The sequence below is a fragment of the Bufo gargarizans genome, chromosome 9, assembly GCF_014858855.1.
Source record: "Bufo gargarizans isolate SCDJY-AF-19 chromosome 9, ASM1485885v1, whole genome shotgun sequence".
Lineage (NCBI taxonomy): Eukaryota > Metazoa > Chordata > Amphibia > Anura > Bufonidae > Bufo > Bufo gargarizans.
In genome coordinates this window covers 117,978,386-118,000,313 of record NC_058088.1, presented here as the reverse complement: position 1 = coordinate 118,000,313, position 21,928 = coordinate 117,978,386, and the positions used below count along the sequence as shown (strand labels likewise).

General features: G+C 45.8%; 1 protein-coding gene across 2 annotated transcripts in view; it reads left to right on the top strand.

Annotated features, from left to right (window-relative positions):
• The window catches only part of DLG3 (discs large MAGUK scaffold protein 3), a 370,064-nt gene that overhangs the window by 20,274 nt on the left and 327,862 nt on the right, over window positions 1-21,928 (top strand). For both annotated transcript variants that reach the window (XM_044268852.1, XM_044268850.1), the window contains exon 4: window positions 18,402-18,539. In XM_044268852.1, the coding sequence (XP_044124787.1) occupies window positions 18,402-18,539 (138 nt within the window). The remainder of the gene's footprint in view (window positions 1-18,401; window positions 18,540-21,928) is intronic.

The window sequence follows — 21,928 nt, the reverse complement described above, 5'->3', positions numbered from 1 at the left end:
CACGCTCCCTAGAAACATTAGAGAAGGGACTAGCTGTCTTCACAAAGCGACGGAAGAAGGCTTCAGAAAGGCCAAAGGAGGAGAGGCAGAAAGAGAATAGTGATACTCCTACATCTGCTGCAGCAGAGCCGAGCAAGGAGCAGCTGGAACCGGAGGTCCAAAAGCGGGGTACTTCCAACAAGCTTGTGAAAAAAGCTGAAAATAAACTGTTGAAAAGCATGGAGTTGATGGTCCAGCGCCTGGAGAAACAGGGTGTGACATACGAAAAGGTGGAGAAAACCAAGAACATACTTCAGCGAGAATATGATGATCTGATGGTGGACCTGGACCACCAGAAGCAAATTATGTCTAATCTAGCGAAGAAACAGGAGAAGTTTGACCGGCTCCTAGCTGAAGAGAAATACATCTCTGCTCGATATGATGAAAGACGTGACCAAGCAGAGACTGATGCTTGGGAAAAGGAGACCAAGGCCCTCTCCTTGGCTAGAGCCCTTGAAGAAGCGCTTGAGGAGCATGCTGAATTGGAGAGGCTGAGAAAGCAACTCAGAGCAGAGACGGAAAATCTCATGAGCTTAAAAGATGAGTTGGAGAAATCTAAGGGTGCTCTCGAGCAGCAGGTGGAAGGTGAGAAACCTGAAGAGGAGAGCTCTCTGAAAGACGTCATGAAGCCAGAGCCTGTTATAAAGAGGAGTGGAGATGGTGGCACTGTGGTGCTTGCTGTGGCAGAGAAGATGGAAGATGCTTCTGCTGAGCTAGTTGATGGGGCTGATGTGGATGCCGAAGACCACAGACCTGTGGTAGCGTGTAGCCCAGGCCTGGAAGACGTCCCCTCTGCCTACAAGGCCTTCCAAATAGCCAGCAGCCTGCTGGGGAAGAAGTACGAGGAGGGGAACGATCAGTTTTTGGATCCGGGCTATTACGATGGGCTGTATCTCCTGATTCCTCCCCAAAATGAGAACAGTGTCCTGGGTGAGCCTCTGCAGAAAATGACAGAAGATGAGGAGTCTGCTGAAGGCCCTGGCGCCTCCTGCCTTGATGAGAAAGAGGGGAAGGAGTTACCAGGGCAAGTGTATGGTGCCATGTCCGAGAAGAATGAGAAGGCGGTCAAAGAGACTGGAGACTTCGAGAAGACAAAGGCTGAAAAAGTTAAGGCCAATGTGTTGGTTGATGTGAAGTCCCCAGGTGCTGCAGAGATCAAGGTTAAGCCAAAGGGAGCCGCGGCCGAAGTGGAAGAAGCCACTAAAGAAGCAGAGGTCTCTGAAACTGCCATCGTAGCTGGGGTAACTACTGCTGGAAAGAAGGAAGAAGTGACCCAGATGCACGTAAAAGAAGCGAGTAGGGGCAAGCATGCTCTGAGGAAGGAGCCCTGCAAAGCAAAGGAGAAAGTGTCGGGACATGACCTTGACTGGGAACAAAAGTTCAGGCAAGAGCTGCAGCAGTCAAAGAAAGGACATGAGGCGCAAGTGTGGGAGCCAGAGGATCAAAAAAGAAAGAGGGATCAAAGAGTGCGAGAGCGCATCATTATCACCCAGGAAAGAGGGAAAAAAGAGTATCTGGCCATGAGATGGGCACATGAGGCCTTTAGGCAGATTAGATTGGGCAAGAGGCTAGTTTGGGTGATAAACCAAGCTCTGCTGGCATGGGTCTGGCAGAACAAGGGGAAGGTACGTGTCACCGAGGTTCCTGGCCTCAGTGAAATAAGAACCGGTAATTTTATGGGTCAGCGGCAGCACACCCCTGTTCCACCACAGGTGAGACAAGATGGATGTAATCAGGCTGGCATAAAGCACCTCCCAGGGTGTCAGAAGGGGGGGAGTGTGTCACCTGTGGACAGAGGCCTGGAGGCTTTGTCAGTGTGCTATCAGCTGGGCAAGGCTGAGGGACCACAAGGCTGGGAGATAGCCTGGAGGTGGGGGACAAAGTGAAGCCTGGGAGGGTCGCAGGGCTATAGTCAGGCGGACTACTAATCCCCAATCCCCCACAAGAGACACTGGTCTGGTGGACAGAGGCCTGGAGGCTCTGTCTGTGTGGTCTCAGCTGGGCAAGGCTGAGGGACCACAAGGCTGGGAGATAGCCTGGAGTTGGGTGACGAAGCAATGCCTGGGAGGGTCGCAGGGCTATAGTCAGGCTGACTACTAAGCCCCAATCCCCCACAAGAAACGCTGAAGTGGTGACAGTGGGCGTACTGTGCTCTGTACAGCCAGGAGGCTGTGGGACATTGGCTGACAAAGCCGCATGGGTTCACAGGGTGTGAACTGTGACTTAGGTGAGTCAGGAAGCTGTGGAGACGCTGTGGTTTTGGGAGCTCTCTGTGCTGAGGTCTGAAGGCCGTGTGTCAGGCAAGCAGGCTGCCTTACAGTCTGCAAATGGACTTTCTGAGGCTGAGCATTTAGCCGGTGTGAACTGACACCCAGGATACCAGGTGAATGTTATTTTGTTTTTTTCTGTGTGTGAACAAGCACCAAGCCCGAAAAGAGACTTTTCTGTTATATTATGAGTGTGAATAAACACTGAAGCTTGATTTAAAACCTGGTCCATTGCCTCTATATTGCGTCCGCTAACCTGCTTACCAGAGTGAATCCCCACAGGTCGTATTTCAGTCCAACAAGAAAAACATATTTTCAGTTTGTTCAAGTCAGCGGTTAGATGTGTTGAAAGCATGGCTGGGAGTCAGCAGGGTGGCAGCAGCGGGAGGCCGGGAGCCAAATGTGCCCATTTTGAGCACCTGATTCGCAACAGGCTACCTACCCGGGAAGTAGTGGAGCAGGGGTTCACGGAAGTAGCAGTGGTAGCAGTCAGTCAGTGCGGTGGTTATATGTGTTAAAATCTTTATTAAAGTATTTTGGTCGAAAAACAAAATGTATTCAGCAGTCAGCTCTGCGGTTATATGCGGTAAAATCTCCATGATGTCTCCATGATAAATCTGCAGCGTGGGGGCCCTGTGTGGCTTCTACACACTTTTAAAAATCATCCTTCAGCGAATAGATGCCGGATGACAGGGAACCTCCCTGACCTTCCCAGGAGCTGCTGTCGGGAGCAGCGGTTCATTTCTGAGACTGTCCCTATAGTGTGGGGGGAACCCGAACACCCAACATGCTCCATTACATGCAGTAAAATCTTTAGTGACGTATTTCGGTGGAAAAACAAATTTTAATCAGCATTCAGCGCAGCTGTTTAATGCAGTAAAACCTTTTGTGACTTATTTCGGTGGAAAAACTTATTTTATTCAGCGCTGTAGTAATATGTGGTAAAATCTTTATTGAAGTATGTCGGTAGAAAAACAAAATTAATTCAGTGGTTAGCTCTGCGGTTATGTGGTGAATTCTTTATTGAAGTATTTTGGTCGAAAAAATAAATTTATTCTGCGGTTATATGCGGTAAATTCTTTAGTGGCGTATCTTGATGAACTTTGCGACTCTTCCGGGCTCAAAACTATCTTGACGCTTTGTCTTATCATTGTCTGTAGCTACTAGAGGCCTGTACATGTCAGGCAGGTAGCCCCAGAAGTATCTTGGTCGATTGACACTCTGTCATTGTGCCATTCTGTGGCTTCCTTATGCTCCAGACTCTGTGGCCTACTCATGCTGCTGCCACCTCCAGACTCGGTCGTTGTGCCACTCTGTGGCCTCCTCCTGATGCTGATGCTGCTGCTGCCACCTCCAGACTCTGTCATTGTGCCACTCTGTGGCCTACTTATGCTTCTGCCACCTCCAGACTCGGTCATTGTGCCACTCTGTGGTCTACTCATGCTGCTGCCACCTCCAGACAGTGTCATTGGGCCACTCTGTAGTCTCCTCATGCTGCTTCCACCACACAACTATTTCATAGATCCACTATTTAGACACTTCTTCTAATCTGTCAGAAGGAAGAAAAAATGAGACGCACAACAGAATTTGTCTGTATAGCAGCATTAAGGCCTGTATGGTCCCATCAGAATTGGCTTATGAATTGGTAGCCAAAAGCAGGAGTGGGTAAAAAAACACATAAGACGTGCAAATATTCGGTTCATGTGTCATCTCCTCTCCTTTTTTGGAGGGGGCATTAGCAATACTGATGGATTACTGAACAAATGCTGACCGAGTAAAGGCAAATGCTCAACAGACAGGATACGATTTTTGAGGGGTTATTGTGACGGATCAGAGGAAGGGACAAAATAATCAGTGACGTCAACACAAACTTACTGCTGACACCCTCTCCACTCTGTCCGGGGGGGTTCTAATTTTATAAGCATTTAATAGAACAGGTTCTGTAGACATCTATGTGGAATCAGCTGACGACGGTGTAAAAGAAGTGCACTTCTTCTTGACGCTAACAGTGACCTGTAAGGCTCAGTTATTTGGTCAGTTTTGGCCCTGTGACTGCCCAAATAAGTGAAGTATGCAGTGATTCTAAGAGCGACCCCTGTCATTTCCACAGGGCCGGTTCTAGGTGAAATGGGGCCCTGGGACGAAAAACAATAAGGCCCCCCCCCCCACATGACACTTGATGACTTTTGCAGACAAAACTGTATATTGTGGGGCACGGTGTATGCTATATGTATGTGTATAACATAAACATATTTAATATGAAAACTTACAATCACTTGGCTTGACCCTTGGGGATCTCGGACACCACTTCCAAGCTTTGGCCAGGGGCTCGGCGGAGCTGATGTGTTTTATCCTAATGAGAAAGATTTCATAATAAGGATTTGGAGAAGGGGCAGAGGGATAGCAAAGCAGATACCATGGGGGAGTAATAAAGCCCACCATAATGTCGCCCCCCCCCCCATCCCCGGTAGAAATAATTCTCCTTTATAATGTGACAGTGCAAAAAATACCCCCTTGTAATGCCCCCAGTTGAGCTAATTTCCCCATAGTGCCCCCATAATGTGCCAGTATAAAATACCCCTAAATAGTGCCCCCAGTAAATGCCCCCATAGTGCTCCTCTCCCCCCTCCCTCCTAGTGCCCCCCATAATGTACCAGTATAAAATGCCCCATAAATAGTGCCCCAGTAGATGCCCACAGTGTCCCCCATAATTTGTAAGTATAAAATACCCCTTCTCAGTGCCCCCGTAGATGACCCCATAGTACTCCTCTCCCACCTTCCCCATAGTACCCACCATAATGTGTCCCAGTATAAAATACCCCTATACAGAGCCCCCATATAAAATAACTGTTCTTCGTGGCCTCAGTAGATGCCCCTATAGTGCCCACCAATAATGTGCCAGTAATAAGTGCCCCCAATGTGCCAGTAATAAATGCCCCATAGATGTACCCCAATAATGTACCAGTAGCCTGAGCCCCCCTATATCATGTGCCAGTAGCCAGAGTCCCCCTATATCATGTGCCAGTAGCCAGAGCCCCCCTATCATGTACCAGTAGCCTGAGCCCCCCCATCAACATGTGCCAGTAGCCATAGGCCCCCCTATCATGTGCCAGTAGCCTGAGCCCCCCCATCAACATGTGCCAGTAGCCATAGGCCCCCTATCATGTGCCAGTAGCTTGAGCTTCCCCATCAACATGTGCCAGTATCCATAGGGCCCCCTATAATGTGTCAGTAGCCAGAGCCCCCTATCATGTGCCAGTAGCCAGAGCCCCCCCCATCATGTGCCAGTAGCCAGAGCCCCCCCATCATGTGCCAGTAGCCATAGGCCCCCCTTATCATGTGCCAGTAGCCAGAGCCCCCCCTATCATGTGCCAGTAGCCAGAGCCCCCCTATAATGTGCCAGTAGCCAGAGCCCCCATCATGTGCCAGTAGCCAGAGCTCCCCCTATCATGTCTCAGTAGCCACAGTCCCCCCCTTATCATGTGCCAGTAGCCAGAGCCCCCCCCTTATCATGTGCCAGGAGCCATAGCCCCCCCCCTATAATGTTCCAGTAGCTATAGGGCCCCCTCTATCATGTCCCAGTAGCCATAGGCCCCCCCGATCATGTGCCAGTAGCCAGAGCCCCCCATCATATGCCAGTAGCCACCAGTATTGACAACAACAAAAAACTTATACTTACCTCCTTGGCAGCGATGTGATGCAGGCCTCTTCTGGGCTGTGTCCCACGCTGTACGGCTCAGGGCTCAGGCGGCGCGGTGACGTCATCGCGCCGCCTGCGCCAGGCCCTCGAATAGGCTGCAGGCACTAGGCCGGCAGCCTATCAGAGGAAGGGGAAGGGAGACACCTCTCCCTCCCCTGCCCTGCTGCACAGGCATCTGTATCGCTGTCCTGAGGACGGTGATACAGATGACTGGAGATGAGCGCTTCCATGCCGGCCCTGTATTTCCATATCATACTGACTCACAGTATTGTTTCACTACCACAGCAGATTCCCTATGCGTGTTACTGCAAGGAACAGTTTTCTACACCCTTATAAAGGCTCTCTGCAGCCCAGAATGAGCCGTTTTTTAACACGATTCGGATCTAAGCAAATTTTTCCCAAAAATTCTGCAAACCGGCCAAATCAAATTTTTTGCAAATTCACTCATCTCTAATAAAGACCATTTTTCAAAAAAACGTTTGGTCAGTTTTTCTTTATCTGATAAGGTGTAAATCCAATCCATATTAAACAGGAAAGTAATTTTGGCCTGAATAAAAGGGATAGAAGGTGTTTCTGAATCTAGCCATCAATGTAAAAGGCTCTTTCTAGTAGAAGCCGCCCAAATGTGTAATAAAGCTTTAACTCGTCTAGGGAGACATTGTTGTTCCACTGGGGAGTAGCAGTGAAGGTTATATTGTAAGTTGTTAATATGTGGGATTGCACTTGCTCCCATAAATCTTGAACACATGTGCAGCCCCATAAATGATGGTATGGGTCTGTATTGGGTATATTGCATTTAGAGCAAGAATAGGTACAAACCGGATTCCCAAAAAGTTGGGGCACTATACAAATCGTGAATAAAAACTGAATGCAATGATGTGGAGGTGCCAACATCTAATATTTTATTCAGAATAGAACATAAATCACGGAACAAAAGTTGAAACTGAGAAAATGTACAATTTTAAGGGAAAAATATGTTGAATCAGAATTTCATGGTGTCAACAAATCCCCCAAAAGTTGGGACAAGGCCATTTTCACCACTGTGTGGCATCTCCCCTTTTTCTTACAACACTCAACAGACGTCTGGGGACCGAGGAGACCAGTTTCTCAAGTTTAGAAATAGGAATGCTCTCCCATTCTTGTCTAATACAGGCCTCTAACTGTTCAATCGTCTTGGGCCTTCTTTGTTGCACCTTCCTCTTTATGATGCACCAAATGTTCTCTATAGGTGAAAGATCTGGACTGCAGACTGGCCATTTCAGTACCCGGATCCTTCTCCTACGCAGCCATGATGTTGTGATTGATGCAGAATGTGGTCTGGCATTATCTTGTTGAAAAATGCAGGGTCTTCCCTGAAAGAGATGATGTCTGGATGGGAGCATATGTTGTTCTAGAACCTGAATATATTTTTCTGCATTGATGGTGCCTTTCCAGACATGCAAGCTGCCCATGCCACACGCATTCATGCAATCCCATACCATCAGAGATGCAGGCTTCTGAACTAAGCGTTGATAACAACTTGGGTTGTCCTTGTCCTCTTTGGTCCGGATGACATGGCGTCCCAGATTTCCAAAAAGAACTTCGAATCGTGACTCGTCTGACCACAGAACAGTCTTCCATTATGCCACACTCCATTTTAAATGATCCCTGGCCCCGTGAAAACGCCTGAGCTTGTGGATCTTGCTTAGAAATGGCTTCTTCTTTGCACTGTAGAGTTTCAGCTGGCAACGGCGGATGGCACGGTGGATTGTGTTCAATGGTTGACAATGGTTTCTGGAAGTATTCCTGAGCCCATTCTGTGATTTCCTTTACAGTAGCATTCCTGTTTGTGGTGCAGTGTCGTTTAAGGGCCCGGAGATCACGGGCATCCAGTATGGTTTTATGGCCTTGACTCTTAGATTGTTCCAGATTCTCCGAATCTTCGGATGATGTTATGCACAGTTGATGATGATAGATGCAAAGTCTTTGCAATTTTTCGCTGGGTAACACCTTTCTGATATTGCTCCACTATCTTTCTGCGCAACATTGTGGGAATTGGTGATCCTCTACCCATCTTAGCTTCTGAGAGACACTGCCACTCTGAGAAGCTCTTTTTATACCCAATCATGTTGCCAATTGACCTAATTAGTGTTAATTGGTCTTCCAGCTCTTTGTTATGCTCAAATTTACTTTTTCCAGCCTCTTATTGCTACTTGTCCCAACTTTTTGGGGATTTGTTGACACCGTGAAAATTTGAATCAACGTATTTTTCCTTTAAAATGATACATTTACTCGGATTAAACGTTTGATTTGTCATCTACGTTCTATTACAAATAAAATATTGACATTTGCCATCTCCACATCATTGCATTCAGTTTTTATTAACAATTTGTTTAGTGCCCCAACTTTTTGGAATCCGGTTTGTACATCAGGAGATATTTTATATTTTAATTCTAGGTGTCACATACACTCTATGAAATATCATCAAAGCCATATCCATATAGCTACTGACTGGGGAATGTTTGTGTATTTTCAGAGTGGCCTCTAATAATGTTTTGACTTCAAGATTTGGATGGTCTTTGATCCATTTCCTCAGACCTGTGCTGACTACATCCCAATCTATCAATGGTCTGAGGAATCTGTAGATATTACTAACTAGTGGAAGAAATCTGTGTTCTGACTCTTTTAAGAAATATGTTTAAGCATACCCCTCTTGAGTCCCATGGAATATTATTCATACAACGCTGAACAAAACTACGGGCTTTTAGATGTATAAATTGATTTTGATTAAGTTGGGGGGCGTGGCTTGGCGATGGAGGAGTAAGGACGCACTTCACTTCTGCTCCTGTACTCCGCTCCGTTAGGAGACTGCATTAACCCACACAGAGACCACATTTCTCCTTCAAAATGGTCATAAAGAAGAAGTAGTCAGCTCCGGGCCATCCTGGGCAGCCAGACTCCACTCCCTCCTCACAGAACATCGAGAAGTTCTTCTCTGCCAGCGACCAGCGCTCCCTGCATGCGGCGCCACAATGGCTGACACAGGCACCGGAGCACTCAGAGGTAGAAGAGCCGATGCCGTAACTCGGAATGGGCACCGCCGAGGAATCAGCGGGAACAGCTGAATCGGAGCCTGCGATTGAGGTACAGGGGAGGGAGTCGCAGGCAGGGACATACTCACCACCTCCATACTGCCCCATGGCTGATTGGCGGGAAGACGCAATTTCTGGAGACCGAGGTGAGTGGGAGCGGGATTTTCCCCCACTGGGTCAGCCTGATGCACCACTTGTGCCTGCTACATCGCCCTTAGGCGCATCACCCGCCACAGCAAAAGATTTTGCAGCAGCGGCGTCACGGAATTTACATGTGCAGTCGGAGGCGCCATATTCTTCTGACATAAAAGAGGTCCGCAACCAAATTTCATCGATGCCTACTAAATCTGACATGGAACTGTATTTCACTAGACTAGAAAGGGTCTATAGAGCAGAGATGAACTCTATTAAACGCGAACTGCTTTCCATAGGAGAGAGGGTCACGGAGATAGAGCAATCAGTGACCACTGTGAACGCTAAGCAGGATTCTCAGGGGGCCATTTTGGAATCCCATCCCTTTCAGCTACAATACTTGGCGGATGCGGTGGACGATGCTGAGAACAGGGGCAGACGAAATAACATTAGAATAAGGGGTCTGCCTGAAGCAGTATTGCCTAAAGAGCTGGATAGCACACTCCAATGTATTTTCAATGGTATCTTGGGGTCTCCCCCAGACACACCACTGGAACTGGACAGAGCCCACCGTGCGCTGGGTCCCTTACCAGCGGACTCTGAGAGAGTTAGAGATGTCATATGCAGGGTACATCATTATAAACAAAAGGCGGATATCATGCAGAAAGCCAGAGAGGCAGGTCAAGTGCTATATAAAGATAACCCGATACAGATACTATCTGACCTCTCACATCGCACACTGCTGAAGAGGAAAGCCCTACGTCCGTTATTAGCTATACTACAACAGCATAGCATCCCCTACACATGGGGTTTTCCATTTCGCCTTCAAGTGCGCATAAATGGGCGCACGATCTACCTTACTCATCCTCGGGATGTCCCGTCCTTTGCTGCTGTGGTTGGAGTCTCACCAGTAAAGATCACTGACTGGCCCTCCCTACCGGATAATGCCAGATTGGACTTACCACCTAGACCGCAAAGGGAGCCCAAAACTCCTCGCCGTAACCCTCACCGCAGCATCAGGAGTCAGGGCTCAGGAGACCTCCAAGATGAAGCGGACATTGCCTGATTAGGCAGAGTTTGTAGGAGGATTCTCCTCTTTTGATTTCGACAGGGCAGTTCCTTGATAGTGCCAAGTGGATCGAGTTCTAGATCCTGTGTATTGCCCTTCAACTCTCTAGTATTGTGTCTGACATGGGGCTACCACCCCAATGTTTTCTACTTAGGTATTACTGATGGTGGCTTTTATGTTCGTAGATCCTGGGATGGCCCATCTTTCGCGGAGCCGCGCAGACGCGCTCTGTGGTTGGTGGGTCACTGCGGAATCAGTTCTATACTGCCCTACAAGCTGTAATGACGGTGGGCGCCCTGTTCTCTTACCCATCACTGAGGTGCTGAAGAAGGTGTTTACCTAGTCGGAAAATGTTTATTTTTATACATGCTTGCTGATCCCACGCTCGCCCACCTCCCTTGAATTTCAGCTCAGACATTTTTAAGTGTTGGTGGGTCACCGTGGAATCAACTTCGCCGTGTAATGAGAGCAGATACCTCGCCAGTTGCTTCTCAGAGGGGATATCATGTGGAATGGTGCCCAAACAATGTCTGTTATATGGATTGTAATAATTTAGCGGGTGTGCATACTGGTCCCACGGCGGCCCACATAATTTGCTTTGTGAAGGTAGCACGTTGGGGCGGTGTCGGGTTGCCGTGGAATTAGTATGGATTTAACCAGCTGGAGCGAAATAGGGAGGAACTCTGTGTCTCCTGACTCCTAGAAGAATACCTCTATGAGTATTGTTGGTTGGTGCTCATATGGATCCCACAATTACCCACTTCCTGTTACTAGATGCTAGGCTTGCTGTCATAGGGATGGTTCATTGTGGAATCACTGGTGTTTTGTATTAAGGGTCTGTATTGAGAGTTGGCACACGGCTCTCTGGGTTATGTTTACTATGCGTTATGCGTCATATGGTTTTCTCATGCCTACCCCTATGGGCAATGTTAGTTATAGCTACTATGCTTATAGATTTTATGCAGGTCCACTTATTTTGGCCCGCAGTATGTTCATTCAGTTTTTTGACTTTCTGACTTCTTTTTCCTCACATTTCTCTTTTATTTGGTCTCTGTGTGAAACGTTAATATTTGAGTAGATTCCCGAGGGTCTCCTGGGGAGTTGGAGTCGGGAGAGGATCTTCTATCGAAAACCCGTCTCACTCAGGGATTCACACAATAGTGGTTGTGTGTGACAACACCCCCTCCATTAGGGACGCTATCCCATAATTGGGTCTGGTGTTCCTCTTTTTTGTTGCCGCATTTAATTTTCTTCTCTCCTCTTCTTTCTTTTCTCCCTTTTTTTATATTTTTTTAACTTTATAATCTTTTACCTATTACTTCCCCTCCTTCCACTCATTCCTTTCCCCTGTCCATATCTCTTGGAAAATGAGTGCTTTCAAGGTTGCCTCCTTGAATGTTCGAGGGTTCAGTACCCCACAGAAAAGGTCCCAGATATTATATCAAATGCACAAACAAAAGGTCAGCGTTTTGCTATTGCAGGAAACCCACTTTGGTGCGGGACAAGTACCGGCGATTAAGAATAGATATTTTCCTCACTGGCATCATAGTCCCAGTACTAATTCCCGATCTAGAGGGGTTTCTATAGCCCTTCATAAATCATTTCAGGGAACGGTCGTAGATGTCTGCATGGATGGAGAGGGGCGCTACATTTTCCTTAAATTAAGGATTAATTCCTCAATGTTCATGATAGCAAACTGGTACCCCCCTAACGTTAAACAGATTTCTTCTTGCAGGTGCTTTCTGAGTAAGCTGGAGGAATTTATGGAGGGTCAGGTGATTGTCGGTGGAGATTTCAATTTTACGCTGAACCCAGCTCTTGACTCTTCGGCGAGACAGAACACTGCCCCTTGTCGACAACTACGATCTTTACTCATACGGTTGCACTCCCTCCAACTCATTGATGTTTGGAGGACATTACATCCACACGGTAGGGATTATACCTTCTTTTCGTCTACTCACCAGTCATATAGTCGCATTGACTTTTTTCTTATAAGCCACCATATGTTGGCTTGGAAGCCTGAGGCCTCCATTGGTGACATTTTATTTTCCGATCATGCACCCATATTCTTTTCCGTGGAACTGCCTGCTGCTCTGGCAAAACCGTGGAATTGGAGATTGAATAATAACCTTCTGAAGGATGTGGTGTGTATGGCGGAGGTACGCGGTGTCATCAATGAATTCCTTCAAATTCACTCTACTGACCCCACGCCACTTCCAATTCAGTGGGAGGCGATGAAATGTGTCCTTAGAGGCACGTTCATAAAACATGGCTCTAGACTGAAGAAAGAAAATGCGGCGACGCTTGTGAAATTATTGACCCAGGCTCATGATCTTGAAAGATCCCATAAGCAGACACTTTCTAACAGCACACATGTTGAACTGCTTAAGGTGCGAGACTCCATTAAAACCCTGATAGACCAGAAATACAGGAAATACCGTGAACATGGGAGAAGACTTTTATGAATTCTCTAATAAATGTGGAAGGCCATTAGCGCGACTGCTACACCCCAGGGGCCCTCAAACCTTCATACCTTATATTAAGAGGGAAGATGGTACTAACACACACAACCCCACAGACATAGTAGAAGTCTTTAGGGAGTATTACTCTAAGCTGTATAATCTTAAAGGTCAATTCTCCGATATGCCACTAACTGCCTTAGAAAAGCGGATTGAAAAATACGTCACTCAAACGGCCTTACCCACGATATCTGGGGCTGATAAAGAAAGTTTAGATGCAGATATTTCTGAGGGGGATGTCAGAAACGTTATTAAAAACTCGCCAAGCGGGAAATGCCCTGGCCCTGACGGCTTCACAGCGGCTTTCTTTAAACAACTTAGTGACCTACTGGCTCCTTTCCCTTGCAAAGGTAACAGCATCGGTCCTGGGACTCCTAGACAATCGCTAGAGGCACATATAAGTGTTCTCCCTAAACCAGGGAAAGATCACTCTTTGTCAGCTAACTTCCGGCCGATCTCATTGATCAATATAGATATCAAATTGTACTCTAAAATACTAGCAGATAGGTTGGCCCCTGTAATCCCAAACATTGTCCACACAGACCAGGTTGCCCACTTTCCCTCCTTTTATATGTACTAGTGATGGAGCATTTGGCCATAGCCCTCCGTAAGAACTCATCCATTCACGGTCTTACAGTCGAGAGCAGGCAGTATAAGACAACGTTATACGCTGACGATCTTTTATTATATATCACTCAGCCGCATATTTCTATCCCTTCGATCCTAAAAGAATTTGAACAGTTTGGCCATTTGAGTAACTTTAAAGTTAGGGCTCTTTCACACCTGCGTTATTGTCTTCCGGCATAGAGTTCCGTCGTCGGGGCTCTATGCCGGAAGAATCCTGATCAGTTTTATCCTAATGCATTCTGAATGGAGTGAAATCATGTTCAGGATGCATCAGGATGTCTTCAGAAAAACCGAAGACTTGCCGCAAGGCCGGATCCGGAATGAATGCCCATTGAAAGGCCTTAAGCTAAACGTCGTTTCGGCGCATTGCCGGATCCGACGTTTAGCTTTTTTAGAGTGGTTACCATGGCTGCCGGGACGCTAAAATCCTGGCAGCCATGGTAAAGGGGAGCGGGGGAGCAGCATACTTACCATCCGTGCGGCTCCCGGGGCGCTCCAAAGTGACGTCAGGGCGCCCCACGCACATGGATGACGTGATCGCATGGCACGTCATCCATGCGCATGGGGCGCTCTGACGTCATTCTGGAGCGCCCCGGGAGCCGCGCGGACTGTAAGTATACCGCTCCCCCGCTCCCCGCTCCTACTATGGCAACCAGGACTTTAATAGCGTCCTGGGTGCCATAGTAACACTGAAAGCATTTTGAAGACGGATCCGTCTTCAAATGCTTTCAGTACACTTGCGTTTTTCCGGATCCGGCGTGTAATTCCGGCAAGTGGAGTACACGCCGGATCCGGACAACGCAAGTGTGAAAGAGGCCTTAATTACACAAAATCCGAAATTCTTAATGTAACTGTTCCACATAGTGACTTTGCGAGTCTTCTGTCAGCCTTTAGATTCAAACATCAACCCATTGCCATTAAATACCTAGGGGTACACATACCAGCTGATAGTAAACACTTATTAACATTGAACTACTTCCCTTTACTGGAAAAGATAATTAAAGATCTTGCGACTTTCAACAAAAAGGAGCTATCGTGGTTTGGACGGATCAATGCCTTAAAAATAGACATTTTACCGAAATTTTTATATATATTCCAGGCGCTTCCACTTTTGCCACCATCCTCCTTTTTCCAGAAAGTCAAAACGGCATTCACTCGTTTTATATGGGGGCAGGGTAGCCCACGGCTAGGTCACTCTACTTTGACCAGATCTAAACCCCAAGGGGGCGTAGGTTTACCGGACCTCAGGTTGTACCATTCAGCTGCAGTACTCATTAGAGTGTTAGACTGGCATCACAACTCTGACACGAAACAATGGGTTAGCTTAGAACAAACCCTATGCTCCTTTCCTCTTAAACACATTACCTGGCTATCACCGGTGGATCTCCCACGATCTTCTAACCACTCCTTGTTATTACAACACACCATCAGACTCTGGGACTCATTAATTCGCAAAGGGATGGGTATCAGAAGACTTGGCCCAATTACTCCTATTTTTCATAACCCAGCATTCCCAGCTGGAACAGGTAGGGATTCATTCTTAGGCTTTAGGACCTTGGATGACCCTCGCTTTCACCATCTGATGCAAGGAGGTGCATTTCCGTCTTTATCAGTTATGTCCAATAGATTCCCGGACAAAAAGATGTCCTGGCTGGAATATGAGCAAATTAAATCTTTCGTCTTGTCCAGGGGAGCACAGTGTTCTTTTGGGGCCTCGCTCACAGAATTTGAAAAATTGTTTACTTTGTCTTCTCCACCGACTCACCTTGTTTCCTACCTGTATCAGATCCTTCTAAAGGATTCTCAAAAAGGTAGCCCGAATTTCATCAAGGGCTGGGAGTCAGATTTAGGCACTAGCATAGCAGAAGCCGATTGTCAAAAAGCTTTCCTATACTCTCACAAGCTGTCTATGGCGTGTGCCGCTCAGGAGAAGAACTACTAAATATTATCCCGTTGGTATAGATACCCGGTCAGACTCCATAGAATTATTCCTTCAGTTTCAGAGTTATGCTGGAGATGTTGCAAAGAAAGAGGTACGATGCTTCATGTATGGTGGGGCTGCGACTTAATTAAACCCTTTTGGGACTCAGTATTCCAACCATTCAATAAAATTTCTACAAAACAAGCTAATAATTCTCCTCAGGTGGCGCTCCTCTCCATCCTTCCGGGATCTATGTCGTCTCAGAAGGGGTCATTACTACGATTCCCAATAGAATCGACGGCAATAGAATCCCCAGACTTTCTCGCTATTCTGGCTACATGAGGTAGGAGGACCTTAATATACGGTGGTGATGTAAGCTTTAGGCTTTATATCTCCTTTAGCGAAAGAGATATGGTTCCTTCCCCTCCCTTTCCCCTTTCCCTTTATTTTCTCCTCTTTCTTTCTCTTTTTTGTTGTTCACTCTTCGTTGACAATCTGAACAACAAATTTTGACAGGACGGAATAAATTTGATAGGATTGTGTGATCTATGTAAGTGCTGCTGTCTTGACTTATTGTACCAATACTGTCATAAATTGTCATGGCGCTCCTACTTGGGGCTTTGTTATTCTGTAAAGTTTAACCTGAAAACTTCAATAAAACTTGATTAATCTAAATTGATTTTGATTAAATGCCGGGAATCGTTGGGAGGCTTCCGTAATAGAAATAACAGAGTAGCTGGAATCTAACATATGAAGAATCCAAATACAGCCCTGTGATGCTAGGGTAGTATATATCCTGAGCGGTCTACCCCCCCCCCCCCAAAAAAAAAAAAACCGGGTGCCCCAAAAGGTGCTGAAAAAAGTGTGTGCCATCTAGTTTACTAAATTTCCTTACTTTATGCGAGACCTGAATAGTATTCCATAGAAAAGGAAAATCTTTTATGGTAGGAGGAAGCGCAGCTTTCGGTAAATGCAGTAGTGAGGGAAAAATGTTTCTCCATATCAACATTAGCACATCCAATCAACAACATATCTAAAGTTGGCAACCAGGTCATATAGTGAAATATAGGGAAAGTTAAAGAGGTTGTCCGAGTTATGGAAAAAAAAGATATAGCACTGTAAATCTGATGGTCAGCAATATATAACTAAAGCTAAGCAAGTTTTAGGCAAAAAAAAAAAAAAGCCCTTTGTTTACTTACAATAAAAACTACTTCTGCCCCTCCCCTGCTCTGTCAAGGCGGTGAATACAAGTACTGCCCTGAGTGACATGTCTGCCTGCTGGGAGACTCAGCAGCATGTTGTATGTGTAGAACTACAAGTCCCAGCTGTATAATGACACTCCTAAGGGAGTGAATACAAGTCCTGTACTGATTGACATGTCTGCCTGCTGGGAGACTCAGCAGCATGTTGTATGTATAGAACTACAAGTCCCAGCTGTACAATGACACTGCTAATACACACAGGATCTTCCACCTACCTGCAATGCTCTGCAGAACTTCTCTTTCAGCTCCTGTGCCCAGCATTTGTCTCCTCACTGCATGCAGCTACACAGTAAACTCTTCAGTGCAGAGTCTGTGCAGCTGAAGGGGTTAAGAATCCTGGGAGAGAGCAATAAGCAGCAGCCGGCAGTGCAGGGGGGCGTGGCCAGCACAGTGAGGTGTACAGATCTCTCAGGCTTATGCAGGAACATTATCAGAGCAGGGAGAGAAGCTGACATCACAGGTCATGTGACCCTTATTGGAATCTGAGAAACCAGCCGCTGGAGATAAAGTGAGTTAATTGCCTAGTTCGAAAGATAGAATAAAAAATTACTCGGACAACCCCTTTAAGGCCCCCCAATATTCAAGGTTGCTGTAACTTATAAAGGCTAATACGACTCCTCCATGAGGAGCTCCAAATGAACTGCCTAAAAGTTCTCTGAAGAAGTTTTATGTCTGAGTGGAGCAGTATGGCATATAGTTTTAATGTATTTTGAAACCACTTGTTGGGTTGATTTACACAGGGTTTTTTTATTGGTATTTTTCAGCACTTTTGAGATTTTACTTGAAAAACTTCAACTCTAGCTGTTAGCGGAAGGTCTGCACGAAATAAGTGCAGAACACTCACATGTTTTTTTGCTCATTTTCTTTCTTTTTTTTTTTTCATTTGGTGATGCCTGAAAAAAATACCATTTAAACATATTGTAACACAAAAGTGCCATAAAAAGCATACAGTATGCTAAAAAACTGTAAGCATTTTTAGTGGTAAAAAAAACAAAACAGAGCAAATTTGTGCTTGAAGGAATGCACTGGCTATTTTCAGTTGGTGTTTTGGTCAGTGATTTCCATCAGTGATTTCCATCAGTGATTGTGAGTGAGTAGTGTTGAGCGAACTTGTGTTTTAAGTCCGGCATCTAAAGTTCGGGTTATCGACGAATCGCGTTATTGGATTCCGCTACCACGGACCATAACTTGGTCCGTAGTAGTGGACTCCATAACGCAAATCTTCGAGAACCCGAACCCGAACTTTAGACGCCGAACTTAAAACACAAGTTCGCTCAACACTAATTGTGAGCCAAAACCAGGATTGGAGCCTCCGCAGACATGAGGTATAAGGGCAAGATCTGCTCCTGTTCTGTGTTTAGAGCCGCACCTGGTTTTGGCTCAAAATCACTGACCAAACACTGAGGCCTCGTCTACATTTCCATGTCAGTGACACATCCATGAAAAGAAGGGTAAGTGTTTCATCCGTGAAGATGTTTGTGAAGGATCCCTGTGTCCATTTTTACCATCCGTGTGTAATCTGTAATTCACTGATGTTGCTCTGCTGAAAATTAATTTCCAGTAAAAAAAATATTGAAATGGGAACAGACACATTTAAATTAATGGGTACGTGAGCTGCCAGTGGAAAATGCGGACAGCACACATCAATGAAAAACGGAAATGTGGACGAGGTCTGACTGTGTAAATAAGGCATAATCCTATATTGAATTCTAAATGCAGTATATTATATAATGCACAAACCGTATACTATTTTTCTACATTAGTGCTAACAGATATCCGTATTATTTCTTGAAGACTATTTGGGAATCTGATATTGGAGATAACATGAGATCTAACCAGAAGCCACAGTGTGTTCGTGTAACTGAGAAGATTACAGAACAAAAGGAGACTGTCCAGACATTACTGTGCCCACTACACACCGTTCTCCCCAAGGTCAGACTATGTGGATATCAGTACATATGTTCCATATTTTTGCTATTACATTTCCAGTAGAGCATTACTTTGTTCTGCAGTATATTTATGGCAGCGGCTTACAGTATATTGCAGCACAACAAAGCACTGGGCCTCTTCAAATCTAACATGCTTGAATTTAAAAAGCATATAAATGTATTTTACATGAAAGATGAGGAAAATTTCACGATACTTGGTGTCAGAGAACTGCATTAAAGGGGTCTTTCAAAATTATTTTTTACTGATGACCTATCCTCTGATATGACATGTAGGCTAGGAGCATCTCAGCCCCATTCAATTGACAGTGCAGTACTTGGTAAGCTGCGATAAGGCGGTGGCACTCACAGAAGCGCCGCTGCCTTCTCAAAACAGGTGATCAGCAGGGGTCCCGGGTCCCAGAGGATAGGTTTTCAGTAAAATAATCTTGGAAAAACCTTTTAAAGAGGAGCTGCTTTTAGTAACTACTTGCATTCTAGAGCATCTACAATTCTTGAGCATCTATTCCTATGACTCTATGTTGTGCCATTCCTGGATTATTCCTGCTAGACGTTTATGAATGAATTACCAGCAATCTGCAGTAAGGGTCCAGATGAGTCTTACCAGTTGGGGGCGTGTCCCTGCACTGTCTGACACTGTCCAATTAGTGCTGTCATTGTCAGACTTTGCAGGGACACGCCCCCAACTGGTAATATCCATCTGTGGCTTTACTGTAAGTTGCTGGAAATTCAGTCATAAACATCTAACAGGAATGGCACAACATAGAGTCACAAGAATAGATGCTCCAGAATTGGTATTACATGGGGAATGCAAGTAGATACCAAAACAGGCATGTCAGGAGAGGTGAGTGGTGACCATCAGCTGGCTGCGAAGCGAGTGTGCAGGAGCTTGCTGTTTTAGTGGCTCCCATTCCAGGGCGGCAGAGACACGGACACAATGCAGCACAGCAAGCTATTCTGTTCCCCTAACTCGGAAAAAGAATACGTAGCTTGCTGTGCTAAGCTGTTTCCGTAGCTCCCATACACAGCAATAGGAGTTTTCGAAACAGAGAGCGTCGGCACACTCCGCTGTATCCTGGCCAGCTGGTGGTCTGGACTGTGTCTTATCTCGCCTCAGTAACGGCAAGATGAGACAACCCCTTTTCCATGCTTTCCTCAACGTTGCACAGATTAAGGGGAGGATTTTTCAAAACTGGTGTAAAGTCCCATAGCAACCAATCAGATTCCACCTATTATTTTTCACAGCTCCTTTGGGAAATTAAAGATGGAATCTGGTTGCTATGGGCAACTAAGCCAGTTTGCCTTTACACCAGTTTTGATAATTCTTCCCCTATAAAGAGAATGTGTCTTCAAAAAATGATCTATATTATTTAAATCATGTTTTTATTTCAAACGATCAGCCGATCAGCTGTTTGAGAAAGCAGTGGTACTTGCAGTAGCTTTTCCTAGGCCGGGTGACAACACGTTCATCTGTCACGTGTCCTAGGAGCTGCAATACCAAGTAAAGCCACTATACGATGTACGTCGCTGTGCTTGGTAAGCTGAGAGAAGGCTGTGGCTTTCACAGAAGCAGTGGGGGTCCTGTGTGTCGGACCTCCACCGATCAGATACTGCTGACCTATCCTGAGGAATTAGAATGAAAAACATCTGCAATCAGAAAATAAAAATAGATTAGAAAAAAGGATATGTGTCACTATCTGGTTGTAACACCGTATTGCAGATATGGTCTCGCTAGCGATCTCAAATCCTGGCTAAGGGCTCATGCACAGGAACGTGTGCGGCCTGTTTTGTGCATTCAGGACCGCCATTTGCGGTCTCCAATGCACGGGCACTCTCCATGTGACTGACGAAGACAGATGCTGACCCATTCGATTTGAATGGGTCCGTGATCCGTCTGCACCCCAAGAAAATAGAACTAGTTCTATTTTTTGGGGGGCAGTGCAGAGGCACAGGCCGATGAGACAACCCCGTAGTGCTTCTGTAGCCTTCTTCTTGGTGCCTCCGCAAAGTATCTTCTGGATTGCAGAACCATTCAAGTGAATGGGTTCGCATCCGTCATATGGTGCACACATGGCCAGTGCCCATATATTGCGGACCCGCTGTTTGCCAACAACGGCTGTGTGCATTAGCTCTAAGACAGAACTGCCAATATAATAGACTAAGGGTTTCTTCTCCCCAAGTACATTAACTTACATTTGAAAACACAGAACTGCAGTTTCCATTGTTTGTGCTTTGTCCAGGAACTAAGGGGGAGATTTACCAAACTGATGTAAAGTAGAACGGTCTTAGTTGCCCATAGCAACCAATCAGATTACACCTTTCACTTTCCAAAGGAGCTGTCAAAATTAAAGGTGGAATCTGATTGGTTGCTATGGGCAACTAGGCCAGTTCTACTTTACACCAGTGGTGTAATGACAATGACAGGACTTTCTTTTCCGTCCTGAATAACGGAAACCAGACGGTTCCGTTCTTCTTGCCCATAGACCTCTATTATGAGGTTTCCACTTTGAATTCCGTCTTACAAATTCTGTTATTTTTAAAATGGTTATAATGGAAAATAATAACGGAATTCGTAACGTTGATGTGAACCCGCCCTAAGAGGCATGTGCTTCTTAATGAATTAGTGGCATTTTACTCCAGCGTACTTTGGATTAAGACCGGTGTATGGAACACTGGTTTTCGCAAATTCCTCACTTTGTGTTTTTGCTGCTTCTTTAACACAGCTGCTGCTCCTCGAATTATTCCTTTCTTCATTACCACCTATGTTATCAAAGTACATCCTTTTTACCTTCTTCTATACATTAATCACCCTACTGCCACCACTGCACACCCACGCACAATCCAACCAACAAAAGCCTACGTGGAGAAAAAAAATACAGCCTACAGATGACAATAGCACATTAGTTAATTCCACAGTTCTCCATACAGAGAGCTACAGCAGTTGTAGAAATGTGAACTACCCAAATGTTTGTACTGGGATTTACGTATAGTGGCTGTGCTAATATCTGTGTGTGGCTATTCAATGCTTAAGAGGACCCGTCGCCTGACATGCCTGTTTTAGCGTGTTCCCTGCCACCGGCAGCACTGATTGGTCAATGCCAGGGCCACCCTCGCCCCCTCCCAACTGGCAACACCTGTGTGTACCTTTAGCTATAAAATTCTAGCAGGAAAAAAAAGAACGGCACAATATAGAATCATAAGAATAAATGTTACAGAATTGTCATTTCATGCGGAATACATTCCCCCCTCTCTCCCCCAGAAGCAGACATGTCAGAAGAGGTGACAGGTTCTCTTTAAACAAAAGACGAGATGTAAAAAGCAAGAAGCTGAGCTTTTCACTGAGGCGCCATCTATCTAATTGCACGTCATGCATTT